This window comes from Heterodontus francisci, chromosome 7, assembly GCF_036365525.1.
Source record: "Heterodontus francisci isolate sHetFra1 chromosome 7, sHetFra1.hap1, whole genome shotgun sequence".
Taxonomy (NCBI): domain Eukaryota; kingdom Metazoa; phylum Chordata; class Chondrichthyes; order Heterodontiformes; family Heterodontidae; genus Heterodontus; species Heterodontus francisci.
The window spans coordinates 44,487,259-44,502,888 of NC_090377.1; the positions used below are offsets into that span (position 1 = coordinate 44,487,259).

At 40.6% G+C, this 15,630-nt stretch overlaps 1 protein-coding gene across 19 annotated transcripts in view; it reads left to right on the top strand.

Moving 5' to 3' along the window:
* The window catches only part of LOC137371950 (nck-associated protein 5-like), a 693,455-nt gene that overhangs the window by 566,228 nt on the left and 111,597 nt on the right, over window positions 1–15,630 (top strand). For all 19 annotated transcript variants that reach the window (XM_068035093.1, XM_068035090.1, XM_068035092.1 and 16 more), the window contains 3 exons: window positions 1,013–4,935; window positions 9,859–10,036; window positions 11,046–11,189. In XM_068035093.1, the coding sequence (XP_067891194.1) occupies window positions 1,013–4,935; window positions 9,859–10,036; window positions 11,046–11,189 (4,245 nt within the window). The remainder of the gene's footprint in view (window positions 1–1,012; window positions 4,936–9,858; window positions 10,037–11,045; window positions 11,190–15,630) is intronic.

A 15,630-nucleotide genomic window follows, 5' to 3' on the forward strand; every position in this document is an offset into this window, starting at 1 on the left:
ATTGCTGCATTTAGCTGATATTAGCACTTTCTATTAACCAGTTTTAATAATATTGGGGCCAAAATTCCTGGGTATCCACTTAGTTGGTACAACTGCAGCAGAGTAAAACAGCTGTCTGCCCTCTCCCCAGGCTTGAGAACCTGTCCCAAATCCTGGGAATGGGGCCATCTGCAGTGACATGTGGGTAATCTATAGCTGTAAGATTATATCAGGGTCACGCACCCTGAACCTCTGATGGAATGTTGAAATGTTGTCATGCCACTCTGAGGTGGAAAGGAGATCCAGCAACACCACAAAGAGAAGTGGCCGTTTCTAGTTTTATGTTCCCCTTGGAGCAAAAGGGTCTTTGAACCAGGTAAGTGATCCTCTCGCGTCAAATATCTTTGGTTTGGGATTCTTTTACAGGCCTCAGCTGGACATATACCAGCTCTTAGCTGTTAAGAGTACCATGGAGGCCCGAGGCTGTAAAAGCGAAGAATTTTCTAGGGAAGCTTGTGAACTCCCCCAGATATGTCCCCATGATGAAGGACTTTGGGTGGAAAATTAACCCACGACATCCCCAGCCAGAAAATAGTTTCAAGCAAAAAACCCTAAAAACAAATCCCTAGAGAACTGTGTTCTGTCCCAAATACTGGCCATAGATACCTGCTGTCCAGCTTTGATCCAGCTGTAATTTCAGGACCTTTATGTCAAGAACATACGATGACTTAGAAAGTCTGAAAAAAGAAGGAAGCCACTTGTGACTGAACAGGAGTATAAAACTACAACAGATTCCTAAATGTACTCCCACTGACAAATAATGAGAATGTAAGACTGCAGTAGACTGCTTCTTTACCCAGGCTAGATGGCTGTTGTCCATTCACTCATGCTTGATTTCAGTGAATGAAGGAAATAATAAATATTAGTATTCTCCATTATCACTTAGTAAGAATACTGGGATCAGTGCCCTGACTAGAATATTTTTATCCTAGTTTATTAACTGGATTAGTAATATTTTTCTTTTCATTTGTAGTCTTCTCTAAGCTGGGAAAAGAGACTCAGTATTGGCTCCTCACTTCCCAGCAACCTTTCTAGTCCTGCGGAAGAACTACCTCCAACTCGAGAAAAAGAGAGCCACATTCTAGAAGGACTAAAGAAGCTACAAAAGAAAAAACCTCTGTTCGAGCCAGCTTCAATTGTCTCAAAATGGGCTTACAAGGATTGCATGAACTCCAATGAAGGAATTTATTCTCTTGGCCTAAAATGTCAGAATTACAAGAGTAAAGATCAAATACCTTTTAAGGCTACCAATAAAGACATGTGCTTAGAGAAAAGTAAAGCATTTGGGTATGATTCTGATTCACATGATGATGCAGATGATGATTGTACAGCAATCATAACCACAGTAAATGAGGTGCCAAGTAAAGACTGCAAATCATTCTGTAAAAAACTAGCACATAGTGTATCTGATAGTCTGTTTGGTTGGGATGGCAATGTAAAATGTGTTTCAGAAAGGCTTACACACACAAGCTCAAGAGAAAAGCCTGAAAAGCTGACTAGTTTTGTCAGTAGCTTTCAATCAAGTGAAAAACTATGTACAAGCAACAAGTTGCCTGCAAAGAAATTGCAGTTCAATTCTACCAAACTACATTATAAAGATTTAGCTATCCAGCTATCTGACACTGAAGATATTGAGATGTTAGATGAACTGCATCTGGAATGCGAGGAAGAAAGAAATTCTTCTGATTTTGTAACAAGTTTGTTGATTGACAAACGGTCAGTGAGTCATGCAAACTTACTCAGTTGTAAAAAAGCATTCTTCTCATCTGCAGATAAAGATGAAGGCCATTTTTCATCTTGCTCTGACAATAGGCCAAAGACTTTGAACTTGCTGAAAGAAAATTGTCAAGCGACCAATGCTGTAAAAACATCATCTGAAGAATGCCTTACAATAGTGTTTGATGCTGAAGATGGCCAGTCAATTAAATTTAATTCCCAGCAGACAGCAAGTGTCATCGTATCTTCAAATGAAATTTCTAGTGCAATTGCTTCAGATGGAAACCACCAGCAAACTGTTTGTGCTATAGAAGATGCTGCACTGGTACCTCAAGGGCTGACAAGTTGTCAAAGAGGAAGTGATGCAAGGAATTATACAGTTTTAGAGTCATTGCAAGGTCATACAGAGCAAAAACCTTTAGAAGACCCTGAAGTCAACAAGAAAATATTTAGTTCCATTGCTCGTACAGATTCTGTAAACTCTGAAAGACAGTTGACACCACATATTCCTCAACAGCAAAAGATACTGAAGCCAACTTTTAATGCAGCTTATAAATCAAACTGTGTATCATCCCTGCAGACAAATTCTACTCAAAAGCCACACCTGACCAAAATACCTAACAGAGGCAAAAGCTCACCACAGAAAACCTCTAAAGTAAACAGCAGTGATGTTAGCAATACATTTTCAATATCTGGTTCTCTTATCCAAGACAAACCACCATCATTATCAAATGTAAAACATTCCAAATATTTAAAAATGCCAAGTATTAGTATTAGCCACTGTTTAAAAAATGGTTCCACCATTCCAAAATGTAGTCCACAACTTCCTCGAGACTCTAAAATTACATTCCACAATGAAGTGGGAAAGAGCCATGCCAGTATAGTACAAGGATCTTTATTATCCCGAAGACAGATGACAGATCATGGAGAGCATCCCACACACGATAAACATGATAATTTAGAACCAGAGGAAATAAAATCTCCATCACCTCCACCTCCACCAGGGAGATCTACATCGTTGCTCTTTAGACCAACTTATGACCATTCGCTGAATAAGGCGGCAAAAACTGAAACTCACATTCCTATTGACACATGTAAGGATGTGCCTGTATGTTCAAATTTAAAGCAACAGGGAATTACAAGTTCTGTTTCATCTTGTGTCCAGTTTACTAAAGAAGTACAAAGTCAGCAATCCCAAAAGTCCCCAGCAGTGGCTGATTTGTGTAGGTCCCACCAGGAAAAAACTGTAATTCAAAACTCAGTACAACAGTCCCAGGAAACAAATGGAGTTGCTAAAGATTTGACAATGGGCTCTTTTGAAAAAAGATACCTGAAAACAAATTGTTCAAATATTTCTCCAGCAATGCACATTCAACCTTGTTCTCAAACAACTGTTAGAACGATCAGAAGTTTAACATGCATTCATGCAAACGAAAAGGATCCATCTCCAAAAAATACCTTTTCTGCCAAAACAGGGCAATTATGTGAAAATGGGTTGATGTTACAATACAAAGAATCTAACATTTTAGCATCTTCACAGTGCCAAGCACCAAGCATAAATGAACCTTCATCTCAGCCACAGTCTTCTTGCTTGTCTCCTTCTAGTTCTAGTGATGGACATACAATCTTTTGCTGTTCTGATGAAAAAAAACTGAAAACTCGTATTCCTGTTGGATTAAAAGGATTCTTAAAATCTCCCCCAGTGTTGAGAAAAAGCTCAACTGTACCTGGGAAGCATGAGAAAGATAGTATTAATATCTACTCTAAAGGAAATGCAAGTCAAGAAAAACCTAGGCAGGCTGATGCATCTAAAAATACAAAACCTCTGGAACAAACAGTTTCATTGGTTGATTTTGAGAAAAAAGGTGACCTTCAAGATGATCTTACAGTTAAAATAGGTTTTCCTGCAGACCCCCTTGAAAATAAAATGACGCATGACAGAAGCACAGAGGATGGGAATGATGTTGACAGCACAGAAATTAAGATATTTAAGAGGTCAATTTCAGCTAATAACAAACCCAATCTTAAGCCAGCCCTAGGCATGAATGGCGCCAAAGCTCGAAGCCAGAGTTTTAGCAAACAGACTGGGGAGAAGCCTTCTGTTTCAGTGGTGGATGGCCCAGGAAAGGTGCGAACACAGATTATCACAAATACAACGGAAAGAGGTAATTCATTGACAAGGCAGAACTCTACTGGTGCAACAGAAGCAATTCAAACTAAACCTGCTTGTGGCTCTTCAGCTACTCAAAGCCCTTCACATTCTCCAAAAACAGTAGATTTTTCCTATTCACGGCAAGTGTCATATGGAAGTATAAGTAGCTCAAGTAGCCATCATAGCAGTCCTAGCAAGTTACCTTGTAGAACTCCACCAAAGGGAGATGGCCATTTTATTTCTTTAAAGTGTGATGGCAACCAGTCGCCACCTCAGAAGGAAATCCGAAGTCTACCTCTAAGTGATAAATCAAGTGAGAAAAAAGCTAAACAAATGCCTCAGAAAGGAAAAAATATAATGCAGACAGGATATGAGTCTCAATCATCACCAAATATGTCTTCTATGGAAAATCTGAGCAAATGGCAGAGTCCCTCCAAACTTAATATGGCAAAAATTGTCAAGAAACAAGAGAATCTCTCAAAGATGCCTGAAATTTCTGACAAAGTACACATTTCTCCTTCTGCTTCTGGGACACAATGTAGCATTGAAGCGAAAGTTATGTTGGGAATTCAAGAAAATATGCAGAAGGTGCTAGGACAGGATAAGGTTCAGGTATCAGAGATGAAACAGAAGACTGGACCTTCAATAGCCAAGTGGTTTGGGTTCCGAAAAAGCAAGTTACCAGCTCCGAATGGCAAGAAGTCTGATGCTTCAAAATCCAAAGATGAAAAGAAAGAAACCAAATGCGGATCTAGTTCAGGAATCAAGCAAACAAAATTAGACAAAAGAAAAGAGAAAAGAAAAATTGAAAAAGACTGTGAAGAGGAGAATGACGTTATTAAAGAAGATGCCAATTGTGATAAAACATTAGAAGGTGCTTTTCCAAGTAAAAGTTATGAGATCACACAACATGAACCACATTACAGTAGAAAAGCAAGTCCTGCACCAAAACACCAAGACTACAAGGATCATGATGTTCCAGTAAAAGATTCAACAAATGACCAGTTTATGCAGGAGCTCCTACACAGGTAATGATCTCAATTACTTCATATTAAATATTGATGCACTGAACTTGATACTGCAACTTTTTGTTATAATATTGAATAGTGTAATATTATTTATCAGCAGCCATCCTTTATTCTAACTCACTATTCTTACAGCTCCATATAACAAGATTTTTGGGTTATACTTCAAATAATTACACTTGAATTTCATGTTGCACTCTTTGATACATTGGTTTTAGTTTGTTCTAATCTTCAGTAGCATACATTTTAAATATTTAGCTGGTATCATCAAAATGGGAATATAATGGGACAGAAATTGTTTATGGTCCATTTCCAGTCCATAACCGCCAGAGCAGTAACATCATGAACCCTAATTGGGAGGCTAGAGCTCTGAAATTGAGCTTCAGGCCTCATTTTCTTAATATGTGTGCCTGTATCGCCTCTACAGACAGTTTGCCCCTTTTCCAAAGCTGGATGTCAGGCTACTTGTCTCGCTGGCAACAGCTCAAAGGTAAGTTCCGGGAGTTCGGGCAGGGTAACAGTTGGTGGGGATGGTGTGGTTGTTTGCACATGCTGTGAAGTCGGGGAGCTCTCCTGCTGCTCCTGCCTGCATAGCAAGGATCTATGATTTACTTTCTTTAAAAAAAAATAAACTTACATTTTGTTGATGACTCCAGGAGCTGATGAAAAATCCTAAGTGGAGTAGGTCCGACAGCTGCCTATTTTAGGCAGCTGCCACTCACTCGTGAAAAAATGGGCTGATCCAGTATCAGGTTGGGCATTTTTCAGGTGTCCTTTTGTTCCTGAATTTAGCCCTCGCTGCACTTGTTTTATGCCTATCAAAGGGGTATGAGGTCCAATTTCTACTCCAAGAAATGTAATGATGCTATATACCACAGTTACCATTGAGTTAATTTTATTTTGATACATAGATGAAAGGTAAAAAAACACCTGTTAAAAATAAATGTTGGTTCACTCTAGGCGAATGTTCAAGTATTCACAGCAGGATTTAATTCAGCAATGTATACATTTTGTAACTTCACTATTGACCCCTGGTTTGCTGCCAATCTCTGTGCCATAACCCTCTGGCATAAAGCAGAGATCTTTATAGCAGATAGTAGTCAAAAGAAATTATTTCAATGAACAGACTTCTTTATATCAGTAAATGTTAACTATGTGACTTGTAACTTTAAACTTCTGAGTCTTCTGATATCAAATATTATCTGATATCCATAACTCTTGATGTATTAATTATATAATGCTCTTCATGATTCTGCATCAGAGTTACAACTGCGAAGTAACAGCTTCAGAATTTAAACATTCCCAAAGTTATTGACCCAAATTTTCCTGTCAATATAGTGGTGAAGCTAATGACGCTCGTCGATATTTCTGCATAAATGGTGCAACAATTTCAGGCATGGGGCAGGTGTTTGGTTAAGCTCAAATATCAAAATGTTGCAGTCCGAGTTGTGCTGTTCCACCATTAGTTTCGCAAAGATGGCATCTTGCTCTCTGCCTCACCATTGAATGGCATGAAGTTGCTGTATTTGTGTGGTGGATACAAACTCAACTCATCACAGAAAGTCAAGTCTTGGCTATTCCGATCTAAGTGCCCTTTTAACAATGTGATAAATGGTCATTGCTGCCAAGTAGCTGCTCTGGTATTTTAAATGAACTATTACAAGGGTGCAGTCTCTTCCGTCTGGTTTTAATTTCTGTTGATTTTAAATTTGTTATTTTTAGCTTTTCCATTCTCTTTTTCATCTCTCTCTCACCCCAATCTTCCTTTCCCTCTCTTTCTTTCTCTTTCGAAACCTGATTTGACATTAAATTCACCCACTCTAATATATATTTAGTTCTCAATCCTTGTGCTGCTAATTTCACAATCCTTTAATCTAATTGATTAAGGAGATACACAGTTGCTTGCCCTGTTCACTCAGGTCTCAGATGCCTGGTTTCCCGCACTTTCAGCAACTTGCCATACCAAAAAGTTTGGAAGACTAAATGTGCAAGGACAAGTCTAACTTATGGCAGACATTGTTTAACAAAATCTGGGTCATTCAAAATAAAATAGCTGTTTTCTAAAATATGTGTTTCCTGTGGGGTTTAGCACTCAAAGTTCTGTTTGTCATGCTAAGACCCATATTTTCTATTCATTCATGAGATGTGGGCATCGCTGGCTAGGCCAGCATTTATTGTCCATCCCTAATTGCCCTTGTGTGGGTGGTGGTGAGCCACCTTCTTGAACTGCTGCAGTCCATGTGGGGTAGGGACACCCACAGTGCTGTTAGGAAGGGAGTTCCAGGATCTTGACACAGCGACAGTGAAGGAACGGTGATATAGTTCCAAGTCAGGATGGTGTGTGTCTTGGAGGGGAACTTGCAGGTGGTGATGTTCTCATGCATTTGCTGCCCTTGTCCTTCTAGATGGTGGTAGTTGCGGGTTTGGAAGGTGCTGTCGAAGGAGCCTTGATGCATTGCTGCAGCGCATCTTGGAGATGGTACACACTGCTGTCACTGTGCATCCGGTGGTTGAGGGAGTGAATGTTGATGGTGGGTGCCCATCACAGGCCGCTTTGTCCTGGATGGTGTTGAGCTTCTTGAGTGTTGTTGGAGCTGCACCCATCCAGGCAAGTGGAGAGCGTTCCATCCCATTCCTGACTTGTGCCTTGTAGATGGTGGACAGGCTTTGGGGAGTTGGGAGGTGAGTTACTCACCGCAGGATTCCTAGCCTCTGACCTGCTTTTGTAGCCATGATATATATATGGCTACTCCAGTTCAGTTTTTGGTCAATGGTAACCCCCAGGATGTTGGTAGTGGGGGATTCAGCGATAGCAATGCCATTGAATGTCAAGGGGAGATGATTATATTTTCTCTTGTTGGAGATGGTCATTGCCCAGCACTTGCATGGCACGAATGTCATTTGCCACTTATCAGCCCAAGCCTGAATATTGTCCAGGTCTTGCTGCATTTCTACATGGACTGCTTCAGTGTCTGAGGAGCCGCGAATGGTGCTGATCATTGTGCAATCATCAGCAAACATCCCCACTTCTGACCTTATGATTGAAGGAAGGTCATCAATAAAGCAGCTGAAGATGGTTGGGCCTAGGACATTACCCTGAGGAACTCCTGCAGTGATGTCCTGGAGCTCAGATGATTAACCTCCAACAACCACAACCATCTTCCTTTGTGCTAGGTATGACTCCAACCAGCGGAGAGTTTTACCCCTGATTTCCATTGACTTCAGGTTTGCTAGGGCTCCTTGATGCCATACTCGGTCAAATACTGCCCTGATGTCAAAGGTCTCTTTTCTTGAGTTCAGCTGTTTTGTCCATATTTGAACCAAGGCTGTAATGAGGTCAGGAGCTGAGTGGTCCTGGTGGGACCCAATCTGAACAGGTTATTGCTAAGCAAGTTCCGCTTGATAGCACTATCGATGACACCTTCCATTACTTTACTGATGATTGAGCGTAGACTGGTGGGGTGGTAACTAGCCGGGTTGGACTTGTCCTGCTTTTTCTGTACAGGACCTAACTGGGCAATTTTCCACATTGCTGGGTAGATACCAGTGTTGTAATGTACATTGTAATCTACCTAGGCTCAACTATCACCAGTAACCTGTCTCTAGATGCAGAAATCAACAAGCGCATGGGTAAGGCTTCCACTGCTATGTCCAGACTGGCCAAGAGAGTGTGGGAAAATGGCGCACTGACACGGAACACAAAAGTCCGAGTGTATCAGGCCTGTGTCCTCAGTACCTTGCTCTACGGCAGCGAGGCCTGGACAACGTATGCCAGCCAAGAGCGACGTCTCAATTCATTCCATCTTCGCTGCCTTCGGAGAATACTTGGCATCAGGTGGCAGGACTATATCTCCAACACAGAAGTCCTTGAAGCGGCCAACACCCCCAGCTTATACACACTACTGAGTCAGCGGCGCTTGAGATGGCTTGGCCATGTGAGCCGCATGGAAGATGGCAGGATCCCCAAAGACACATTGTACAGCGAGCTCGCCACTGGTATCAGACCCACTGGCCGTCCATGTCTCCGCTATAAAGACGTCTGCAAACGCGACATGAAATCGTGTGACATTGATCACAAGTCGTGGGAGTCAGTTGCTAGCATTCGCCAGAGCTGGCGGGCAGCCATAAAGACAGGGCTAAATTGTGGCGAGTCGAAGAGACTTAGTAGTTGGCAGGAAAAAAGACAGAGGCGCAAGGGGAGAGCCAACTGTGCAACAGCCCCGACAAACAAATTTCTCTGCAGCACCTGTGGAAGAGCCTGTCACTCCAGAATTGGCCTTTATAGCCACTCCAGGCGCTGCTTCACAAACCACTGACCGCCTCCAGGCGCGTATCCATTGTCTCTCGAGATAAGGAGGCCCAAAAGAAAAGAAAGAAAAGAATGTATATTCTTATTTGTTTATGTCTGTAACAATTAAAGAACATATGTACAAAAACATTCATTTAAGACATTTTAAAATTTAAATAAACTTTAGTCGTCTCATTTGTTTTTTTTTAAAGATTCAATTTATGCATTCATATTTTGATTGTTATCGTCTCCTAACTGGGTACCTATATTTTCTAGACAATTTCCCTTCTATTATTTAATTTAGATACATATATATTTATTTGTATGGACAAATATTGAAAATTATTGTCTGTGAAATCATAAGTATGTTGTTAGGATGGACAATGCATTTGTATCTGGATGGGTTATTCACTTGAGTTTCACAACAGGCAAACTTTCATGCAGAAACAGTTATGAATATTTTTAACTCAAATTGCAACAGGCAGATTATATCAAGTCTAAGTCAGAAGCATTTATCATTCAAAGGTCTGTAGACAGAAAGATACAACAGGGTTACTTTCAACATTAATGTAGAATGAGCAATTGACTGATTGAAGAAGGATGGTGCAATTCATCAGTGGAATCACTTTTACCTGCAGAGTTGATAAGAAGGCTGCTCATCAGAAGGAAAATGGATCAAATCATGTTTCCTGCAGTAACATGTCTAAGGGCAACTCCCTTGGCTCTGCATTTCCTAGCAACTCTATAAGTGTTCAGGCAAACCACGGAAAGAATTACAAAATGAAGACAGCCACACAGATTCAAAATGAAATTCATGTAAGTCCAAACTCTTTCAATCTCATATTCTAATAAAAGGAGAGTTGTAAATAATCTATCCCAGAACAATTCAGATGAAGATGAATTTATTAAATTTTAATTACATGTATTTGTGATCAATAATTTAGAAAAAAATATAATGATCAAGACATTTCGAAAGAAAGAAATTATCCAAAGACATGCCTCTGGCATAAGGACCCTGAAATTGGATAGGGTCAGTTCTGTTAGAGTAAGTATGGTGGAGAAGACTGCACACACCCCACCGTCCAGTTGTTTGATGAGGCCACAGACCTTTTCCCATATTTAGGGTATGTAGTCATATGTATAACTGGGGTAGGTCCATTGGTCGCAGCTGACCCATTTCACAAATGTCAGAGTGGTGCCCAACGGTTCTAACAAGGCTCAGAAAAGGATTTTTTTTTTTAAAGTAAGTCAAAATTCAGGTAATTGTTTTCAAGTAAGTGTTAAATCTTTCCATAATCTTCCAATTTTCATGCATTTAAATAATGCAATTTTGCCTTACACCAGTATTACTTTACGAAACTATTTGATCATGTTGCTTCCTTTAGACGTATGTTACAGCATTGCATCAGTTCATGTAACCAGAGAAAATAATAATTAAATATTAAATGGAACCGTTTCCTTTTCCTGCCCATGATTTCTATAATTTATTACATGAAAATTTCTTGAAAATAAAATGCATGTTGTCGATTCACGAACAGATGTTAATTATAACGGACTGAATACTCCCGTTGGCAAATTAGGATTTGTCTCTCATTATGAAATATGCTTTTCAAGATACAAATGCCGATTTCATTTTTTTGTTGTAATATTACCTTTTGCCAACTACTAAGCTGATATCCAAAATAGATACAATTGTTAACTAGCCTTTCATGACATCTATGCAGCATCTCAATTCTAGCTGTAAAAATATAGTTCTATCTGGATACTACCTTTAGTATTATTTCTCTGTTCTCATCGTATCATCATGAATATTCCTTAATTGCAGAAGGAGTTGCTAATTGATTCTGAGGGTGAAGGTGATTCAAATCCACATGAAAGTTACGTTGAACTGTGGCAGCTGAATGATCCATCTCCAGGGAAGCCATCTAATTGGCAAGGTCTAAATTATGAGAACCGGGGGAACCAAAAGGTAAAATTCAGCATTTATATCATGACATTCTTGTAGTTTTTGGCAACATATTGTCACAGGTTAAACGCAAGCCACAGAGGTGGGAATTTGCATGGATTGTACTATTTAAACATTAATACCTTTTCAATAGTGCAAACAAGATAAGACCTAATGTCAACTGTTTAGAAAATTACTACCACATGCAGGCTATGTTTTCTTCTCTTTGCTAAGTTGAGCAAAAGCATAAAAGTGAATTTAAAAAGTGTTGGTAAAATTAGTAATGGCCTTCTGTCCCTGTTTACTGCTGCTCTGAAGATTCCGAGCAAGGCCGTTGGGAGCTGTTTCACCAAATAGGCCATGCTGTATGATGGACCAGCAACATGACACAGCTGTAGCCTGTCTAATGTTTAGTACCTCATAGTGTATGTAGCTCCTCCTCAACATCGCTATAATCATTTGTAGTGAGTGCATCTAAGCCAGTTTCAAGTTGGTAGCATTTGGTACTGTGGTAAGTGATATGCTTTTTGTGGCCCTTGTAGATCATTGGGATTCACTGTGCGGTTATGCATTCTTACATACTTCAGTATTGTGCTTTCATTATGGGTGTATGATCTTGGTACATACCAGTGGTCCTGCACTCATTTTAGTCTCCTATGTTTTCTAAAATGTCCTACCCAAATAATTCAGTTTTTATGTATTTATATCTAGTTATTTATTCTTGGTTAGATTGTCCATAGCCTGTTCCATGCCCTTCAGTTAAATGATAATTTTGCTCTTAAAGATAGGGACGCTGGGATTGAGAGGGGCTGATATAGTGCATGCAAATACATCCTTGCAGTGTATTTTCTTTCCTGCCGTGGCATGCATAATGTAATTTGTGTAACCCTTTTTCACTTTTTCCATATGAATGAAAGTAGGGGCTACAAGCTGGATGAGCGAACTGAACATGGCACCATGGTACAGGAAGTCAGTCAAGCGGGGGGGTGGGGGGTGCGTAAATAGGAATGTAGTGGTAGTAGAGGATAGCATAGTCAGGGGGATAGACACAGTTCTCTGCAGCCGAGAGCGAGAGCCCAGATGGCTGTGTTGCTGTTTTGCCTGCCCGGTGTAAGGGTTTGGGCAATCTGCTCTGGGCTGGAGAGGAACTTGCAGTCGGAGGGGAAGGATCCAGTTGTCATGGTCCATGTAGGTAACAACGACATAGGTAGAACTAGGAAAGAGGTTCTGCTGAGGGAGTATGAGCAGCTAGGGTCTAAATCAAAAAGCAGAACCCCATAGGTAATAATCTCTGAATTATTACCTGAGCCACAAGCAATTTGGCAAAGAGTAAATAAGATAAGAGAGTTAAACGCATGACTCAAAGATTGGTGTTGGAGAAATGGGTTTCGATTTGTGGGACGTTGGCACCAATACAGGGGAAAGTGGGAGCTGTACTGTTGAGATGGTCTCCACCTGAACGGTGCTGGGACCAGTGTTCTGGCAGGTCATATAACTAGGGCAGCAGATGGGTCTTTAAACTAAATAGTGGGGACAGGGGAGCAGGATTGAGAAGATGTGATAAACTAAGTGGAGAAGGCAAGGCAAGAGAACAAGGTAGCAATAGGATAATGATGATGAGTGTGACAGGAAGGGACTGAATGTACAAACCTAAGAGTGCACCAGCAGATAAAACTAGAGGTTACAAAAATAGTAAAAACATAGAACTAAAGGCTGTGTATCTGATTGCACGTAGCATTCATAACAAAGCAGATGAATTGATAGCACAAATAGTAATAAATATGTATGATTTGATAGCCATTAGAGCGACACGGCTGCCAGATGACAAAGAGTGAGACCTGAATATTCAAGGGTACATGGCATTTAGGAAGGACAGGAAGCTAAGAAAAGGTGGAGTAGCTCTGTTAATTAAGGATGAGATTGGTACAATAGAGAGAGGTGACCTTAGTTCTGCAGATCAAGATGTAGAATCAGTTTGGGTAGAGATGAAAAATAGTAAAGGTAAGAATTAACTTGTGGGAGTGCTTTACAGGCCCCCTAACAGTACCTATGCTGTAGGGCAGGGTATATAGGATGAAATAATGTGAGAAAGGTACAATGATAATCAGGGGTGATTTTAATCCACATATAGATTGGATGAATCAAAGAGTAGGGATAAATGGGTCTTTTTCCAAATGGCAGGCAGTGACTAGTGGGGTACCGCAGGGATTGGTGCTAGGACCCCAGCTATTCGGAATATACATCAATGATTTAGATGAGGGAACTAAATGTAATATCTCCAAATTTGCAGATGACACAAAACTGGGTGGGAGGGTGAGTTGTGAGGAGGATGCAGAGAGGCTTCAGGGTGATTTGGACAAGTTGAGTGAGTGGGCAAATGCATGGCAGATGCAGTATAATGTGGATAAATGTAAGATTATTCTCTTTGGTAGCAAAAACAGGAAGGCAGATTATTATATGAACGGCGATAAACTGAGAGGGGAATATGCAGCGAGACCTGGGTGTTCTCGTACACCAGTTGCTGAAGGTAAGCATGCAGGTCCAACAGGTGGTAAAAAGGCAAATGGTATGTTGGCCTCCATAGCGAGAGGATTCAAGTACAGGAGCAGGGATGTCTTGCTACAACTATACAGGGCCTTGGTGAGGCCACACCTGGAATATTGTGTGCAGTTTTGGTGTCCTGATCTGAGGAAGGATGCTCTTGCTATAGGGGGAGTGCAGCAAAGGTTTACCAGACTCCTGGGATGGCGGGACTGATGTATGAGGAGAGATTGAGTCGGTTAGGATTATATTCGCTGGAGTTCAGAAGAGTGAGGGGGGATTTCATAGAAACCTATAAACTTCTAACAGAACTTACAGGGTAGATGCAGGAAGGATGTTCCCGATAGTGGGGGAGTCCAGAACCAGGGGTCATAGTCTAAAGATACAGGGTAAACCTTTCAGGAATGAGATGAGGAGAAATTTCTTCACCTAAAGAGTGTTGAACCTGTGGAATTCGCTACCACAGAAAGCAGTTGAGGCCAAAACATTGTATGTTTTCAAGATGAGTTACAGATAGCTCTTGGGTTTAAAGGGATCAAAGGATATGGGGCGAAAGCGGGAACAGTTTACTGAGTTGGATGATCAGCCATGATCATAATGAATGGCAGAGCAGGCTGAAAGGGCCGAATGGCCTACTCCTCCTATTTTCTATGTTCCTATGAATCATATTGGCAAAGGTAGCCTGGATGATGAGTTCATAGTTTTCGGGACAGTTTCTTGGAACAGCACATTCTAGAGCCAACCAAAGAGCAGGCTATACTAGATCTGGTACTGTGCAATGGGACAGGATTAATTAATTACCTCATTAATTGGGTAAATAGACTGGAAGGTATGGCAGTAAATGAACAGTGGGAAACATTTAAAGAAACAACGTTCAAAAACAAAAATCCGTCCAGAAAGACCCATCCATGGCTCAATCAGGAAGTTAAGGAGAGTATTAGACTTAAAGAAGAGGCACACAATGTTGCAAAAAATAGTAGCAAGTCTGAGGATTGGGAGTGTTTTAGAAACCAACAAAGGGCCACCAAGAAGTTGTTGATCAGGGAAACTAGACAGCAATATAAAAAAATGATTTAAGTACATAAAAAGGAAGACAGTAGCTAAAGTAGACACTGGTCCCTTAGAGGCAGAGACAGGAGAAATCATCATGGGGTATGAGGAAATGGCAGAGGCATTGAACAAATATTTTGTGTTTGTCTTTACAGTAGAAGACACAAGATCCATACCAGAAATAGGCAGTAACTAGGAGCTAAAAAGAGTGAGGAAATTAAGGATATTGATATCAGTCGAGGAAAAGTATTGGAGAAACCTGAGGGATTAAAATCTGACAAGTCCCCGGGACCAGATGGGCTACATCCTAGGGTTCTAAAAGAGCTAGCTGCAGAGATAGTGGATCTGCTGGCTATGATTTTGCAGAATTCCTTAGATTCAGGAATGGTCACATCAGATTGCAAGTTCCAAATGTTATGCTGCTTTTCAAGAAAGAAGGTAGAGAAAAAACAGGGAACTACAGGCCAGATAGCCTAACATCAGTCATTGGGAAGATGCTGGAAACTATTATCAAGGAAGTCTTAACATTGCACTTGAAAAAGCATAGCATGATTAGAACAAGTCAGTATGGTTTTATAAAGGGAGATCCTGTTTAACAAATTTTAGTTTGTTGAGGATGTAACTAATAGGGTAGATAAAGGGGAACCAATAGATGTTGTATACCTGGATTTTCAAAAGGCATTCGATTAGTTTAGTTTAGTTTAGAGATACAGCACTGAAACAGGCCCTTCGGCCCACCGAGTCTGTGCCGACCATCAACCACCCATTTATACTAATCCTACACTAATCCCATATTCCTACCACATCCCCACCTGTCCCTATACATTTCCCTACCACCTACCTATACTAGTTACCACATAAAAGATTAATAGGC